The 16782-nt window shown below is 45.5% G+C and overlaps 1 protein-coding gene across 3 annotated transcripts in view; it reads right to left on the bottom strand.

Moving 5' to 3' along the window:
- ELMO2 (engulfment and cell motility 2) overlaps positions 1-16782 on the bottom strand; it is a 67894-nt gene that overhangs the window by 6446 nt on the left and 44666 nt on the right. For 2 of the 3 annotated variants that reach the window (XM_050806461.1, XM_050806460.1), the window contains 10 exons: positions 15224-15323; positions 14005-14156; positions 11027-11105; positions 9846-9881; positions 7854-7904; positions 2973-3095; positions 2540-2674; positions 1841-1945; positions 1640-1748; positions 705-841 (listed from right to left, as the gene is read on the bottom strand). In XM_050806461.1, the coding sequence (XP_050662418.1) occupies positions 705-841; positions 1640-1748; positions 1841-1945; positions 2540-2674; positions 2973-3095; positions 7854-7904; positions 9846-9881; positions 11027-11105; positions 14005-14156; positions 15224-15323 (1027 nt within the window). The remainder of the gene's footprint in view (positions 1-704; positions 842-1639; positions 1749-1840; positions 1946-2539; positions 2675-2972; positions 3096-7853; positions 7905-9845; positions 9882-11026; positions 11106-14004; positions 14157-15223; positions 15324-16782) is intronic. The other variant, XM_050806462.1, reaches the window with a different exon arrangement.

Genomic DNA, 16782 nt, shown 5'->3' with positions numbered 1-16782 from the left:
ACATAAAAGGCAGACACAGTGCCTGGCACGCTGTGGTGATTTTAAAAAATGCACTGGTCCCCTTAAAACAACTGTTAAAGAAAACAACAGGATACCACACTGCATGTGCCGTATGATCTCGGTAATGAAGGAAAAACCCATAGGCAAAAAAAAAGACTAGAGGAAAACAAAAATGTTTGTCACTGGATGGTGTAAATACAGGTAATTTTTTATTCTTTATACGTTCCACATTTTTTATAATGAGATGATCAACTTCAAAACACTCAACCCCTAAATGATCAGCTTTTGAGGGCCTGGCACAACAGTGCTCTGCATAGAGTGGGAACTGAAAGCACCGAGGGATAACAATTGATTAAGTACCCAGGGTGTCCACTCTTCTCTCTGCTAACATTCCCAGTTCACAAAACTACAGCAGTGCCTGCAGAGTAAGCACTCAATAAACCAGTGAGTCTTCTGTGCTTATCCTCCTGACCTCTCAATGGACAAATGAGGGCCTAAGGCACCAAGTGGAAGACAAGCTCAAGATCACAGAGGGAGCAACAACCAGATGGGGCTGAGCTCTCCAATGCCTCAGTCTTGTGACTCAGCTCTGCAGACCAAGCTGCTTTTCCAGCTCAGGGATTCTCCAGGTGCCAGCCAGCTGTCAGAGGCTGTCGTGTGATGGTCTCCTCCCGTGGGCCTCAGAGCAGCCTGGAGACACTGACCTTGTTGAAGTCCTCTGCTGTTGCCCTCATCTCCTTCCAGGTCTTGTTCAACAGCTGGATGCAGATTCCAAAGAGCTCTTCAAAGGCTCGGTCATGGGTAAAGAACATCGGGTGGTAGTCGTTGCGTCCTTCATTTGCTGTGGAAGTGAAAAAACAGGGAGAAGATGAAGCCTCTGTCCACAAGGGCCTGGGAGCTCATGTCCGGAAACTTTGCACCAAAGTCCTGAGGAACAACAGCAGACCAAGGAGCCCAGCTAATGGGGAGTGTGGGATGGGCGTTTCTCACTTCCTTAGCTTTCTTCTCCAGGGTGCATTTTCTTGCCCTCCCTCTACCCTGTTATAGACTCAGCCAGCCCTTACCTACAGGCTTGGGGTAGCTTTGGAATATGATTCAAATTGCCAGCTCAAACAGAGCAACAACCATGATTCCCATAAACAAGGATAAGATGGAAATTATCAGCTGATGCAGTGATTTAAAACAAAAAAAACAAAATTAAAAACCCACCTAAGGTTGTCTAGTCCCACTGACAATTTTTTTTTTTTTTTTTAGATAGAGTCTCACTCTGTCACCCAGGCTGGAATGCAGTAGCACGACTATGCTCACTATAGCCTTGACCTCCTGACACAAGCGATCCTCCTGCCTCAGTTTCCCAAGTAGTTGGGACTAGAGGCATGCACTACCAGCTGGCTAATTTTTTGATTTTTTTTTTTTTTTTTTTTTTTTAGAGACAGGGGTCTCACTATGTTGCCCAGGCTGGTTTTGGACTCCTGGGCTCAAGTGATCCTCCTGTCTCAGCCTCCCAGAGTGCTGAGATTATAGGTGTGAACCACCACGCCCGGCCCCACTGACATTTAACTGTTTATAATAATTTCCAGTCTCACTGAGCTCTTGATGACAAGGAATGGCTGAAGAAGAGGGAGCTGCAGAGACTTACGTAGTTCCCCAACCTGTAGGATTTCACAGAGCATTTTGGTGAGCTCAATGGCACTGCGGCCAAAGGGGCATTCATGTTTGTCTTCCCGGCTGCTGTTCTCCAAGACAATCTGTCAGGAGAAGAGAAAGGGAGGATTAGGGAAATGAGGGAGGAAGGCAGGAGATGTGGCACCAGGACTGAGGCCAGCTCCCCTGCCTTTACCCGGATGTAGGTGTCCTGGTGGACTTTAGCCAAGTACAGCATGTTGTCCAAGGCCAGCATTCCAGGAGGAGTCTGGGTAAAGTCCATGGCTGGATTGATGTGGTTCTAGAGAAATAAAGACACACAATTTGAGATGTAGTAGTCTCCCTGTGTGCAGGGACCTGAGGGGATGCCCTCTCACCTCTCCTCTTGATGCTGCTACCATTCAGCACCCACCTCTGTCCTAGCTCTTTTCACAGCCATCACCACCACTGAACTGTGAGCTCTTGAGTGCTGGATGGTAGCCGCCTCACCATGCATCCCGGAACCTACTTCGCATGATGCTGCACACCAAGTAGGTATGCAAGAAATACTTCTTTCGGTTAACTCCATCCTCAAGCCCTTACTCTATCACAAAATATTCACACTAGCTTTGCAAAGAACCTAGCAGTTTGGGTAGGAGGACAGGTCCCCTCTCTACCCACTCTAGCTGACCCCAACCTCCCTACAGATGGATTCGTTTCACAGGGCCAAACTTTGCACATAAACTCAGACTCACCATCAACAAAGCAAAGCAAACATTAAAGTCCCACCAGCTTCCTAACTGTCATCTATTCCAGGGTCACCATGGGGTTGCTTGTCAGGGCTCTGGCTGGGTGGCACCATTGACTTCCCATCAAGGGGGAGGGCCTACAACCGTCTATGCCCTGAGGTACTTACAGTAAATCCCAGCATTTTGTAGTCCTTGGTGTACATGGCTTTGCGTTTTTCCGTCCCACTCCCAGGGACATTGCTAGGATCAGACTCTGCGTCAAATGCAATCCTCCTCAGTTCAAATATGATGTCTCTTTGAGCCTGTGAGGTGAAACAGACAGTCAGCAGGTAAATCAGCTAACCAAGGGAGCAAGGAAAAAAAAACAGTGGGTCAGGCTTTTCCGGGTCAAACTCTGGCCCCAATCAGTCCCTTAGGAGGCATCACCTCTACCACAGCAGGACAGAAATGGGCTTGGCTCATGGTACAGATCATGCTAGATTTTCTAGGGCAGATGCAAACTACTTCTGCAGACAAAGACCAAGCACAGTGCCTGGCACACAGACTAAGGCTGGACTGCACCACAGCCATGAGAAAACAGCTGCCCCACTTAGCACCTACCTGGTCATTGGGGTCCATCTTGGTCATCATCCTTTCTTCCAGAAGGTTAAAGGTTAGGACTTGAAGGACATACAGCTGATGGGCCATCTCAGTTTTGATGGGGCGGTTCCCTCGGATCACATGCTAGAAAAAGCACAGGTAGGGAGCAGGGGACTGAACTGATCTCTTTTAATGAAGGGTCACATCCATGCTAAGGAAAAGGAATGAATGCTTGGGAAGGGAACAGAACTTTCCTCCAACACACGAGGACTTCATATTCTAGAAGGCGATAGGAGCATGAATGGGCTTGGTTCAGGCAGAGATGACTCACTGCAGGCCTGAAAGGCACCATCCCTTCCTCTGCATTCCCCTGGGCAGGGGAAGTAGAGTGAAGGCAGGGGCTATACCCAACCACACCAGAAATGGGGGAGGCTATGATACAGAACATTGGCGGCTGGACCTTCCTCCAATCAGGCACTTCACAGGCCTACTAAATGCAAAACAGTAGATGGTGTGCATGGAGGCAGAGTTGTTTTTCCCTTAGAAAAATAAAATGTTTTGGATGGCTTCACTAAGCAGAGAGGCTTTGGGAAAGGCCATTTTCTTTCAGTGATACTGAGATAGCTACACAAAGGAGGAACAGTTCACTCTCCCACCAGCTCCCTCCCACAGCCCTCTCTCCTTCCTTCCTTTTGCTTGTCCTCTCCGCTCTCCTATCACTCTGTCCCTGCTCCCTGTGCCGCCCACACCATGTCCCTCTCCCTCCTGACTCTCCCTCCCCACTGTCTCTGTGCCCCCACATTCCCCTAAGGGTCCATCACCTCCTCCTTTGTCCCTCTGATGCCCACCCCCCACTTTAGGTCCCCTGGTCCTATCTCATGTTCTGTCTCTGTCTTTCTTTCGCATGCTGTGTCTCCCTCTGTCTGTCCTAGCTGATCAACCCTTGATTATGTTCCTGTCTCTCACTATCCTGTTCTCACTCCCACAATATCGTGCTTCCCTTCTTGCTCCCTTGTATTTCTCACTCCCCCTGTCTCACCCACCATCATGAATCCTGTCCCTCTTGGTTCTTCCTTGCCGAAATGAGACTCTCCCCCATTTCCCACATGTACCACCACTATGTCCTTCAATTTCCCTACTCAGTAGCCCTGTCTTTAGGGCTGTGCTGTCCAGTATAGCAGCCACTAGCCATATGCGGCTATTTGCATTTAAATCAGTTAAAACAAATTTAAGTTGAAAATTTGGTTCCTTAGTTGCACCAGCCACATTTTAAGTGCTCAGTAGTCACCGTGGCTGCGGCTACAGCGATGCAGATATGGAACACTTCCATTAACAGAGTTCTACTGAATAGCAATGCTCTGGAGCACTCTGACTTTAGGCAAGTATCTGACTCAGTATCTTTTTAAAGCTTCCTCTAACTTTGGATCAGCTCTCCCTAGAGTTTGCTCTGACTCTAGATCAATCTCTTTAGACCTGTGAGGTCCAGTTTGGTAGCCACCAGGCCCATGAAATGTGGTTAGGCCAAACTGAGAGGTGCTGTGAGTGTAAATGCATACCAGATCTTGAAGCCTTAGTAGGAAAAAAGAAAATGTAAAATGTCTTATTAGTAATATTTCACATTTATTACTTGTTGAAATGGTAACGTTTTGGATATCATGGGTTCAAAAAAATATATTACTGAACTGAATTTCCCTATTCCTTTTTCATGCTGCTACTAAAACGTTTAAAATCATGTGCATGGTTTGGGTTCTGTGTCCACTGGATGGTCCTGCTCTAGACCTCTTCCCCTACTGTGACTCCAGTGGTCTCTCCTTTTTCTAGCTGTTTCTCTAGATCTACACATCCTAATACAGCAGCCATGAGCCACATATGGATATTTAAATTAAAATGAAATTAAAATTACAAATTAGGTTCTCAGTCACAACAGACTTATTTAAAGTACCACACATGACTAGTGGCCACCATTGTGGACAGCACTTCCATAGCATGTGCTAACATGCTGGAGTTAGGCCTCTGCCTGCATCCCTCCCTCCCTCTGAATCGGTGACCATGTCCTGTCCTCTAGCTCCTGCCCTGTCACAGGCACGCCCTCTGTCTCTTAAGCGCGAGATCGCTCTTCTTAGCTAAGTCTCACTGTTTCTTTCATCTCCCCAGCCTTACTCTCTTGTTCTCTGCTCTGTGCCCCCTGCCCCGTAACTTCCCTTCCTTCCCACTCCCCCCAGTTTCTCTTATGGCCAGGGGTTCTTCACTGCCATCGCCACTTCTTTTCCCCTCCATACCTCTTCCTTTGCCTCACTCTGAGGCTTTTCTTCTCTACTGTTCCCTCTATCTCCCTGTCTATCCTATTCCTCTCTCTTCACTTTTCTCCCTAATTTATAAAACAGCTTTGAATAGAGGTGGAAATCATTCTCTTTAATCCTCTTTCTCAAACTTAAGAAACATCAGGGCAGGAAGGTAATTAATTATCCTAGCATCAATGGCTTAAAGAAGTACAGCTCCAGTTTGATGAGTGACAGTTTGAGGTTTTACCTGAAGTCTCACTTGACTGTCAAGTATCTCAGTGTCTTAGTTCTCTGGCTTGACTCAGTGAAGTCTCTGGACTGCAGTGACCATGCATTAGACCATGCATTAGCCATTTCCTGCCAGGCCACTTAAGTCCTGAGTCCTGAAGCTGAACTGCCTTCTATAGTGAAATCTTTACTTGTTCACAAGGTTTGTCCAGAAATGAGTTGAACTTCTAACACGATTAAATTTTAAGTCTCAAATATAATTAAATTTCCCTCGGAAGGGCACTCTCATCCCCACACATGCAGAAGAGGGTGACCAGGACAGCTGCTGAGGAGTGTAGACAGGAATGTGTGGGAACCTGTGGGCTTGGGGCCCCTCCTGCCAGGTTGGTAGCTGGGTGTGACCAGGGAAGCAGCCAGCAGGGAGAAGCTGGTTCTGCAAGGTGAAGTCTGGCAGACTCTGCATGTTTAGAGCAGCTGACTGCTCAGCTTCACAAGTGCTCAGAGCTTACTTCTTCAATCCTGTCACCTCTGCATCCTGTTCTGCCAATATGAGCAGAGTGCCTACTGAGTGCCAGACACCCTGCTAGGCGTGGTATGTACATTACCTCACTTAGTCCTCATATCCAGATGAGCAAACTGAAGTCCAGAGAAGTTATGTGAAATGCTCAAGATCAAAGATTGAAAAATGGCAGACTCCAAAGTCCATGTTTAGCTTAAGTCTTACACTTGACTTCTAATTTTTCATTTTATTCCCTTCACTGTGGTCTCCCAGGTTTCCCTTGTTTCTGACAATTGATAAAGTTGCCTACTTGTTTTTTGAGACGGAGTTTCGCTCTTGTTGCCCAGGCTAGAGTGCAACAGCCCCATCTCGGCTCACTGCAACCTCCACCTCCCGGGTTCAAGCGATTCTCCTGCCTTAGCCTCCTGAGTAGCTGGGATTACAGGCACCTGCCACCACGCCCAGCTAATTTTTGTATTTTTAGTAGAGACCAGGTTTCACCATGTTGGTCAGGCTGGTCTTGAACTCCTGACCTCAGGCAATCCACCCGCCTCGGCCTCCCAAAGTGCTGGGATTACAGGTGTGAACCACCACACCTGACCAAAGTTGCCTCCTTTTAATTCAGATCCTTGGCTCTCCTCCTCCACTCCGACCGGCCTCACCTCCCAACATCGGCCCTACTCCACCCTACAGGTGGTAACAGGGATTTACACTTCTTTCCAGATCCTCCTGCCAACTCCTGCTCTGCTCTCCTCCCTCAGGCACCCCTTAGCAAATACATGTCTTTCATGTGCTCTTTCTAAAATGCAAATCTGGTCTGGTTATTTCACCAGCTTAATTATATGCCCTCAGCTGTCCTTAGGAATGAGACTAACCTTTCCTGATCTGGTCCTCGCTACCTCTCTAGCCTCCTCACCCACTTGCTCCTTGCTCTGTGCCTAATCACACCCTCCTTCTGGGTTCTGGCTACCCTCTGGCTGAAATTTCTGTTATTCTCGGTCTGCCTACTCATCCTCCAAGGCTCACCTGAAGACATTCCTCTAAAAGTTTCCGGAAACACTCTTCTTCAAGGCAGAACTCACTGCTCCTCCTCCATCCTTTCCTAGACCACAAACCGGGATCACACCGCACTATGATCACTAGTCTTTCCTACCGGGCCAGAAGGTCTTTGAGAGCAAATACACTTGCTTACTTAGTCCTGTCAGTGCCATACACAAGTCAGGTTTTTTTTGTTTTTTTTTTTTTTTGGGACGGAGTCTGGCTCTGTCGCCCCGGCTGGAGTGCAGTGGCCGGATCTCAGCTCACTGCAAGCTCTGCCTCCCGGGTTTACGCCATTCTCCTGCCTCAGCCTCCCAAGTAGCTGGGACTACAGGCGCCCGCCACCTCGCCCGGCTAGTTTTTTGCATTTTTTAGTGGAGACGGGGTTTCACCGTGTTAGCCAGGATGGTCTCGATCTCCTGACCTCGTGATCCGCCCGTCTCGGCCTCCCAAAGTGCTGGGATTACAGGCTTGAGCCACCGCGCCCGGCCACAATTCAGGTTTTTAATCAGTGTCAGCTGGATGAGTTATTTTCCCTGTTTGTGCCTTTTTTAACATATTCCCTCTGGATAAAAATTCTGGAGTTGCAGGGCAACAAACAGTAGAGCTGGCCTTGGTCCCTCTCTGGAGTCACTGCAATTGCTGGTGAGATGGCCGCCTAGAGGCAACTCTGCTCACAGAGGATCACAGGAAAAAGCTCTACGGTTCGAGAGGTATTTACTTATTGATAAGGTTCCTCTGTGTGTCCTCCTCACTCATTAATAATTTCAATAATAATATAATAACAATAACAGTAATAATTGCGATTAATAGTAACAAAATAGTAGCAAAATACACCGTGTTCCGGGAACTCACATTCAGGATTATAGACCGGAGATGCTTCTGTGCAAATGCATTGGCCATATCCTATGGAGGAAAATAAGCAAATATAAGGCAGGGTGGCAGGCACACACCTGTGACTACTTCGAGAGGAAGGTGATGTCGTAATTCTGAGCCTTTTTGGCTTTCTTAAATTTTTTTCCTCCCAAATGAAAAGTGGGTGAATGAATGACAATCCACTGACCATGAAATGTATTTCACACTCTGAAACATTCCCTATTTCTGTGAGTGCAAATTAATTCAAATAGGATTTCCCTTCCTAATGGCACAATCAACTGCACTGTCTTCAAAGAGAGATGTGGACTGCTTGAAGATGAGACACTTGTGTCACAAGGACATTGCACGTGGACACACAGCAGCGTGATGGTTTCCAAGCCACATGCATCATGCCAGGCAGACTCCACCGCTAAGGCTAGAAGGAACTCTAGTGAAGCACTGACTCCAAACTTTGGAAGAGCTTTGGTCCAGCAACCCCCTCCCACCCTACAGCAGACGGCTGGGGCCTGGACACTCTACAACAGTAAGTAGTCTAGGATTCAGTTCTAACTGGATTAGAGAACAATAGGTCCGGTGTTTTGGGTAATTTTTTATAACAGGCTCACCTTTTTTATAATATTTGATCCAGATTTTGATAGTTATGCTTTATTTATTTATTTAGCACCCCCCCCTCCCCGGAAATCAAGTATCCTACATAAATGAATCTTCCAGGGAGCAAAGCTTTAACGGTTCTCTCAGAACCATTATTTTAACCATTCTTATGCAAATCTTTTAAAGCTATATTTTATATATATATATATATATATATCTTTACTTCTGAAGTGACTACAGTGATAATTTAATCACTGCTAAGGAGTCAGCTTCATCAAAAAGAACAACAGTGATTATTCTGTATTGTGTTTGTGACACTGTGATACCCTGAGGAGCTATTGAGATGTGAAGCTATTTTCCCATAAACAAAATGGTCCCAGATTACAATGCCTTTAATTTTTCTGGCAGCTTTTCATAATTCTTGTCTACTCCTTCCAGTGTCTACCATCACTTCTTCCTAATGTTAATTACTATGACTTCATTTTCTAAACTGCTGCTTTCATTTAATTTTATAGAGAATCCTAAATCAGTGGGCCTGAGGGAGCTGTCACACCTCTCCTATGGAGTAGTATCTGTGAGCTCTGTGTCATTTTTCTCAGAGCTTAAAGGCCCCTCTCTCACACTTCTGGATTTCTAGCCATATTCCAAATGGCTGATGCTGCCAGGAACATTAAATTAATTTTACTTTGCATTCACTGAATACATACTGGCTAGCAGAGGAGGACAGTGGCCTAGAAACTTCTTTGGTAACTATAGGAAGTCGACTGAGATTAAATCTTGCTGTGGACAACTCACAAAGTGGGTAATTGACAGTGGTCTGCAGCTAGAATATAAAGGTCTTAGACCAAAAGCTTCTCTGTGGTGTCAGGGGGAGGCATTTATCCCCTTTCATCTCCTCGCAAAGCTGACCTCTCTAAAGCTCCCTATAACGAAGAAATGAGCATCCAAATTCCCTTTTTTCGATTGTCTAAACCTTTTCAGATTCCTACGGTCTAGTAAGAGTCCAAAAAGGGCATGGATACCTTTTCTCTTCCACTAAAGCAAGTAAGAAGGTGACGCATCCATGGTATTGTCTAGATCAAAGTCACAAGCTGTTTCTGAGTCTGGTCTTCCCTAGTTGAACCACAGACCCATGCAAAGGCAAGTTATAAAGGAAGGCTGGGGCCACACTCCCTGGGGCAGGTACCCCCTTAATCCTTTCTGTGACTCTAATCTGCAGTACTTCCCTAAGTGTCCTGACAAAGGAGATTCACGGCACACAACCTTTCCCTGGGTCTTGGCATGCCCTGAACATCTAGATCAGACTATGAGCTTCTTGCCCAGCTTTGACTTCCCCACCTGGAAGAGCCGGGACCCTTTCCACATGGCGGTGCTACTTACAGTGACAGGCAGGTCTAGAGGATTAAGGTGCTTGTCCTGCCGGCAGAAAGCAAAAGCACAGAGAGAAGCAGACAGCATGAGCTTTCAGCTTACATTCAAACAAGGACCAGGAAGGCAGATTAACAGAGCCAAGCCATCCAAGAAAGACAAGGACAGACAGAACCACAGATGCTTCTGGTCTTCCCTCTAGAATCTACCAAGAGCTAGGTACATACATGATCCCACTTGGATTTCATCTTACTGAGCCCATGAGATTGTCAGAAAACGAAAATGTCTTACTTTTAACACCACTTAGGCTTTTCTCAGCGAAATCTAGAATGTTAGTGTTGGCAGGGCTGTCAGAGATCATTTAAACTGGCCCCTTCATTTTACAGAAAGAGAAACCGAGACCCAAAGAGGTTACAAACACTTGCCCAGCCAGCAGCAGGGAGAATACTTGGTCCCAGGCCCCTTGACTCTTAGGTCAGTGCTTGTTTCACCACCCAGCTGATTCTTAGTTTCCTCATTTGTGAAACAGGGATCTTGTTTTTCCTCAGACATCCTTGTGAGGTAAACAAGGCAGACGTTGTTGCTCCCATATGACAGGTGAGGAAACTAAGGTTCACAGAGGCAGAGCTATCTACATAATGTCACAGTCAATGAACAGGGGAAGGAAGATGTTTAGAATCTGCATCCAGAGAACCTTTAAACATAAAACTTAGTGCAAAGTCCCATTCATATTGGACCCCTTTACCCACAGGGTCTCCTCTTCCTTATTCTTGATCCTGTAACCCAAGACTTGGCAAACTATGGCCATATTAGGCTTGTTGCCTGTTTTTGTAAATAAGATTTTATTGGAAGACAGCCATACCCATTCATTTACCTACTGGCTGAGGCTGCTTTTGGCTACAATGGCAAGGTTGAGTATGGCCCATAAAGTCAAACATATTTATTCTCTGGCCCTTTAGAGGAAAAAGTTTGAAGGGCCCTGCTCTCATCTAAGACCCAGCTGGTTTCCCCTCATAGTTCTTCCCTGGGTCTTCCTTAGCAAAGCCACCCTGCTGGGCTCCAGACCAGATGGCTAGGAAGAAGGACTCTTGGGAAAATGGCTGGATTTGTGCTTTCTGCACAGCAAAGAGTACATGGGGTGAGAACTCTCTCAGAAAAGCCCAGATGAAAAATATGAAAAGGCAGCCACAGACCTGTCTCTTGTCTTCAGGAGCCTTCAGAAAGAGTGCATTAATCAGTGCAATGGCGTAGGTCTGAATCTCCTGGTTGGAGCTGTGTCAATGGAGAAAGAAGGCAGAGGGAGATTAGAAGACTGAACAGCAAGATGATGCTTAGAGATGGTTTAAAACAATCACTCACAGATTATAAGCAAAGTGATCATGCTCTTGACCCAGCAATTTCACTAATAGGAATTTATCCTAAGACAGTAATCAGAGAGCTGTGCAAGATTTACTGATAAGGCGTTTCATTAAAGTACTACTTAAAAAACAATGGGAAGTAATCCAAATGATCACATTAGCTAACTGTTTATACATATGAGAATCTTAAGTAGGTATTAAAAGTCATGTTTTAGGGTCAAGATTCTCAACCTGGGATTCAGGGATGGGCTTAGAGTGTTTGTGAACTCCAGGAATGATACAGAAATTGTTCTATGCAGTTTGCTAACTAAGTGGTATTTTTTTCCAAACTGGTGAGAGTACATACTTGTTACCAGATTTTCAAAGGTGTCTAGGTTTCAAAAAAGACTCAGAACTACCCTTTTAGAAAAATCTTTGACATGGAGAAATGTTCAAGATATATTATTCAGCTAAAAAAAACAAGGTCCACATTGTATATATAATGAGATCCCGATTTTGTTAAAAATACTGAAGGGACATTCAATTTAATGTTTAACAGTGGGTATGTCTGGAGGTGAAATAATGGGCAAATAATTTACTTTTTGGGTTTTTCTGTATTTTTAAAGTCTTTGACTGTAAACTTCTTTTATTATGAACAAACAAAATAACTACAATCATTCTCTGGAATCTTACAATCCCGGTACTTGACATCTCCACCTGCCATGTCTTGGGTGCATTCTGTGGCTGTCTTTCCAGAGGGTCTGACAGGCTTCCTGGTTAGTCACATGGTACCCAGGGAGTCTAACAGAGGGCACTAAGTGTTCCTCAGCCCAAATATAAGTTCTGGTAACAGCTGTGGGCTGAAAGTATTCATGATTGGCCCCTATGAAACGCCATGTTCCCCTATCATCCCTCGGGAGGCAACTGGGGCCACTTGAATTCAGAGACAAAAAAAAACAGCGAGGTAGATGTGAGGTTACAGGAAGATCAGAATTCTCTATCTGGAGTTTATAATGTCCCTCTCACCTTAATCAACCTTGGTGGCTCACTGGGTATGAAAGCTGAGGCTAGACCAGGCATGGTGGCTCACACCTGTAGTCCCAGCTACTCAGGAGGCTGGGGTGGGAGGACTGCTTGAGCCCAACAGTTTGAGACCAGTCTGGACAACACGGCAAGACCTTGTCTCTACAAAAATGAAAAAAAAAAAACTAGCCAGGTGTGATGGAGTGTGCCTGTGATTCCAGCTACTCGGGAGGCTGAGATGGGGAGGATCGCCTGAGCCTGCAGTGAGTTATGATCATGCCACTGTGCTCCAGCCTGGGCGACAGAGTGAGAGCCTGTCTCAAAAAAGAAAAGCAAAGAAAGCTGAGGCTGAAAATTCCTTAAAAGTGACAAGGAGAGGCCGGGCGCAGTGGCTCAAGCCTGTAATCCCAGCACTTTGGGAGGCTGAGACGGGCAGATCACGAGGTCAGGTGATCGAGACCACCCTGGCTAACACGGTGAAATCCCGTCTCTACTAAAAATACAAAAAAAAATTAGCCGGGCGAGGTGGCGGGCGCCTGTAGTCCCAGCTACTCAGGAGGCTGAGGCAGGAGAATGGCGTGAACCCGGGAGGCAGAGCTTGCAGTGAGCTGAGATCCGACCACTGCACTCCAGCCTGGGTGACAGAGCGAGACTCGAGACTCCGTCTCAAAAAAAAAAAAAAGTGATAAGGAGAAATCAGAGTTGCAAAGAAATAATTGTGCTTTCTGTTTACTTGGATTAGTGGGGAGAAGCAAGTTGGGAGCATAGCTGAGCAAAGACAGGGCCACTATAAACTCCCAAATCTGGGAGCTATGACTTCCCCTTGAACTGGTGGGGGATTCTGGCAACATTCTGACAATGTCCAAAAAGACAGAAGTGAGCAACAGTCAGAAGAGAATCAGCAGGAGTGCCACTGCTGTTTTGCAAAGTCCAGCTTCCTTACATGGTGTAGGTTGGTTGGAAGTGAAGTAAAAACAACGGAGATGGGAGAAACATTACTCCAATAGGTTCATTTGTCATATGGTCTCAATATCTGGCAAAATGTTTTAGGATGTCATAAGAGTCCTAACAAACAAAGGAAAAAAGTCCCTGAATTTACTGAATACCTAACCCATACTGGCCACTATGCTGGACCTTTTAAAAATCTCCTTTGATCGTCACAGGGTGAGAGGTGAAGATGATTAACCTATTCTAGAGATGAAGAAACTGAGGCCAGAAGAGACTAGGTTACTTGCTGATGGCAGTGACCCAGTATGCACAAGAGCCTGGATTTGAACTGATATTCCAAACTCACGCCCTGTGTGATACTTCTTACAAATCACCCACAGCGCATCATCAGTTCAGTGAGCATTCATTCAACAAGTACTAATTAAGCCTCTACTTAAATCAAAACAGGGGATACAACGATTGGTCTGTTTCCAGGGGGCTCTATGTTCAAAATGGGCAACAGATAATAAAAATCCAGTATTTTATCCAATTATCATAGGTACAAACAGAGACTATTGGGCCCATGTGGGAGAAAGCATGTAATTTTGCCTGGTACCAGGGTAGTATGGGAAGACTGGGAAAATCTTCATTTTAACCTAAGGGGCAAAGAGAGTTACAGAGGATGTTAGGCAGGAGCATGACATGATCAGGTCTGAATGATGGGAGAAATTCTGGCAGGAGTGTGGAAGAGGTGATGAATGAATGTAGAAGCCAATCAGCAGCTTGGAATATAAGCAAAGCAGAGTAGGATTGGAAGACTTAAAATAAGAGGAGAGAAGAAGACATACAAGTGAAGGGAGGGAGGTGTAGGGTCTTTTACTCACACCTGGAGGTGTGAGATGAGCTGTCCCACGGTGATTTCCTCGGCTATCTTCTGATACAGGCTCTGGCTGTTCAAGACCATGCTCTCCAGAATGGCCAGGGACCTCTGAAGGATTGACACATCCACCATGGGCTGGCTCACATACCCTGCAATCTAGACCCAGAGATGGTACATCAATTGAGAAGCTCAGGGCCCAAGAAAGATAGAAGATAAGCATCTGATGCTAGCCCTTGAAGCTCTCTCTGCTTCACATTTGGGCAGCTGTTGCTAGGTGGATAGTGGTATCTGGTTTATAGCTACCCTGGCCAATGTGCCAGGGATTCCCTTGGCATGGATACCTTAATCTCAGATTATAGTATCCACTTAATCGTGATTCTTCAGAATCTAAAAGCTTAATTCTTTTTATCAAAATAAGGGTTCCAGCTTGAGAAAGTGGTATACAAAAGCAGAGAATTTTACTGATACTGGGATCTCATTTTATCTCCATGTACCTCCACTGACACACATTCTCCCTAAACACACTTAGACTTCTGAGAGGTAGAAAGGACCTTGAAGCCTTTTCCTCTAATCCTTCTTCTCAGTCCTCATTATAATATCCTTGACACGTGGTCATTTCACTTGTGTCCAGTGTCGGGGAGTCCCAATGTCCTAAGCCAATGATAGGTGAAGCTCTAGGGCAGCAGATAGAATATTATTCATTGGTTTTAGTTCAGTTTTCTGAATTGACACTGCTCCTTTGTGTAAAAGAAAGGAGGGTAAAACCAGAAGTCACCCCTCTTACCCACTGAGCTTAGTCTGACAATCCAAACAGGCTACCTTGCAGATTTGTAAATAGAAGGCAGAATTACAAATGAAATGTACTTTTTTTTTTTTTTTTTTTTAATACAAAGAGAAGAGAGAGCTCAGGAAGTCGGTCAAAAGACTCAGGGCTAGTACTGGTTGACTGGCTGGCTTTATTCCCAGTCTCACTGACGATCTAATTCTACTCTGATCATATTTAGTTCTGACGGTTCAGTTCCATCTCAGTGCAGGCCCTGAGAGTATAACAAAATGCAAATCTTTCAGAAGCCACAGAAGACCAGAGCTTGAGGATGAAAAATCTGGCCCCGGGGGATATAAAGCTGGTCTCACCAGAATGGCGATATTGCCTGTATCTTCCCTTAAGCCCTGTGAACTGGCAGCTGAGGGAGGAAAGAAAGACAGAATATTGGAGGCCTCACCTGCTTAATAAAGGTGATTGAAACCATGTCCCAGGAGACAATGCCATGGTCCATGAGCTCTAGGAAGGCAGTCAGGGTGAATGCCAGCATTTCACTGTAGCTGAGACACGTGCAACACACACACAAAATAGACAAGGATTCAGATTGGGAAACACAGGTGTGAGGGCAGCCACAAAAAAGATGAATTTTAATGTGAACACCCCATGGGAAATCAGTCGATGCAACTGTAACTGTAAGTGCCTGTGTGCACACCTAGCCAGATGTAGAGCAGATTCAGCCCAGGTATCTATCGCTGCAAAAAAAAAAAAAGAAAAGAAAAAAAGTGCTGCTGGGTAATTAGATCTTCTATCTCCATATGCTTCATCCCAGAGACACAGAATCCCTTATCTATTTCCCAAGACCAAAGAAGACATTGGACCTTTGTCAAACTCCAACACCTGTCGGGGGAACCTAAGGAAGCGTACATGCCATGTTAACCTTTGGGCCAAGAGGCAGTAGAGTGCAAGAGATGGGTTCAGTTCCTGTCCACCTTACTAACCAAGCAAATTTTATCTTTTCAAAATTCAATTTCTTCCTCTGTAAAATCAAATTAGTCTCACAGCGTTAACCTCGCAGGGTTGTAGAGAGGGCAAGATGATGATGTATGCAAAGCTCTTATTCTAGTGCTGGTAGAGAATAAGGATTAAAATGTTTTCTCTTCTCCTTATACATTTAATCCTTTATATATCTGTACAGTGCTCTAGAATTAACAGATGATATTCCTATTTACAAAGCATGTTCAGACGCATTCTCATTAACAATACTTCTCATAATAATACTGCAAGGTATTATCCTCAGGCTAAAGAGAGAGAAACTAAGGCCAGTCTAACCCTGCACTCTCGGGAGACTGTAGAACTATGTCAGTGCTGATGACAGCTGAAGGCTTCAGGACTTCAGTACACCTGGAAGATCCAATATGTAAAACAAATATCTCTGATTAGTTACTCGATTTGGCTGAAAATTTCAATAGTTGATCTATGGGCTGAGAAGATTTCTGATTCCCTCTTCGGCAGGTTAGGCTCCAAGCACCAGTTTACTGACTGCTGCTCATAAGGCACAGCTGCCCACCACATGCATGTCAACTCTGAGGTATGATGAAGATGCTTGTGGGTATCACAAAGTTCTGGTCTCTTCCTCCCTGTGCAAAAGTGTGGCAGGGTGATGGTGAATGGGTAGGTTGAAACCTGTGGTAAACACAAAGGAAGGCGTGTGTGTGTGTGTGTGTGTGTGTGTGTGTGTGTGTGTGTGTATGGGATGGGAGGTGACTGGAGAGGGAGGAGCAGGGGATGATTACAAACAGATACCTGGGAGATACTGGAGCATCTGCTCGCTAACCCTCATCGGACCAATCATTTCCGGCAATTAACAGGTCTGTCACCACCTGACCGCTCTCCTCCTGACTTCTCTAGCCCCTATTTTTACTGCTCACTTGGCACAGTACTGTTTTGTACTATTATTTGTGAGAGCCCAAATAGACTACACGATTTAGAACCACAATATGGAATTCTGTCTCTCGGTAT

Source organism: Macaca thibetana, chromosome 10 (assembly GCF_024542745.1).
Source record: "Macaca thibetana thibetana isolate TM-01 chromosome 10, ASM2454274v1, whole genome shotgun sequence".
Lineage (NCBI taxonomy): Eukaryota > Metazoa > Chordata > Mammalia > Primates > Cercopithecidae > Macaca > Macaca thibetana.
Note: the sequence above shows the minus strand (reverse complement) of the source record. Positions and strands in the feature narration are given on the sequence as shown.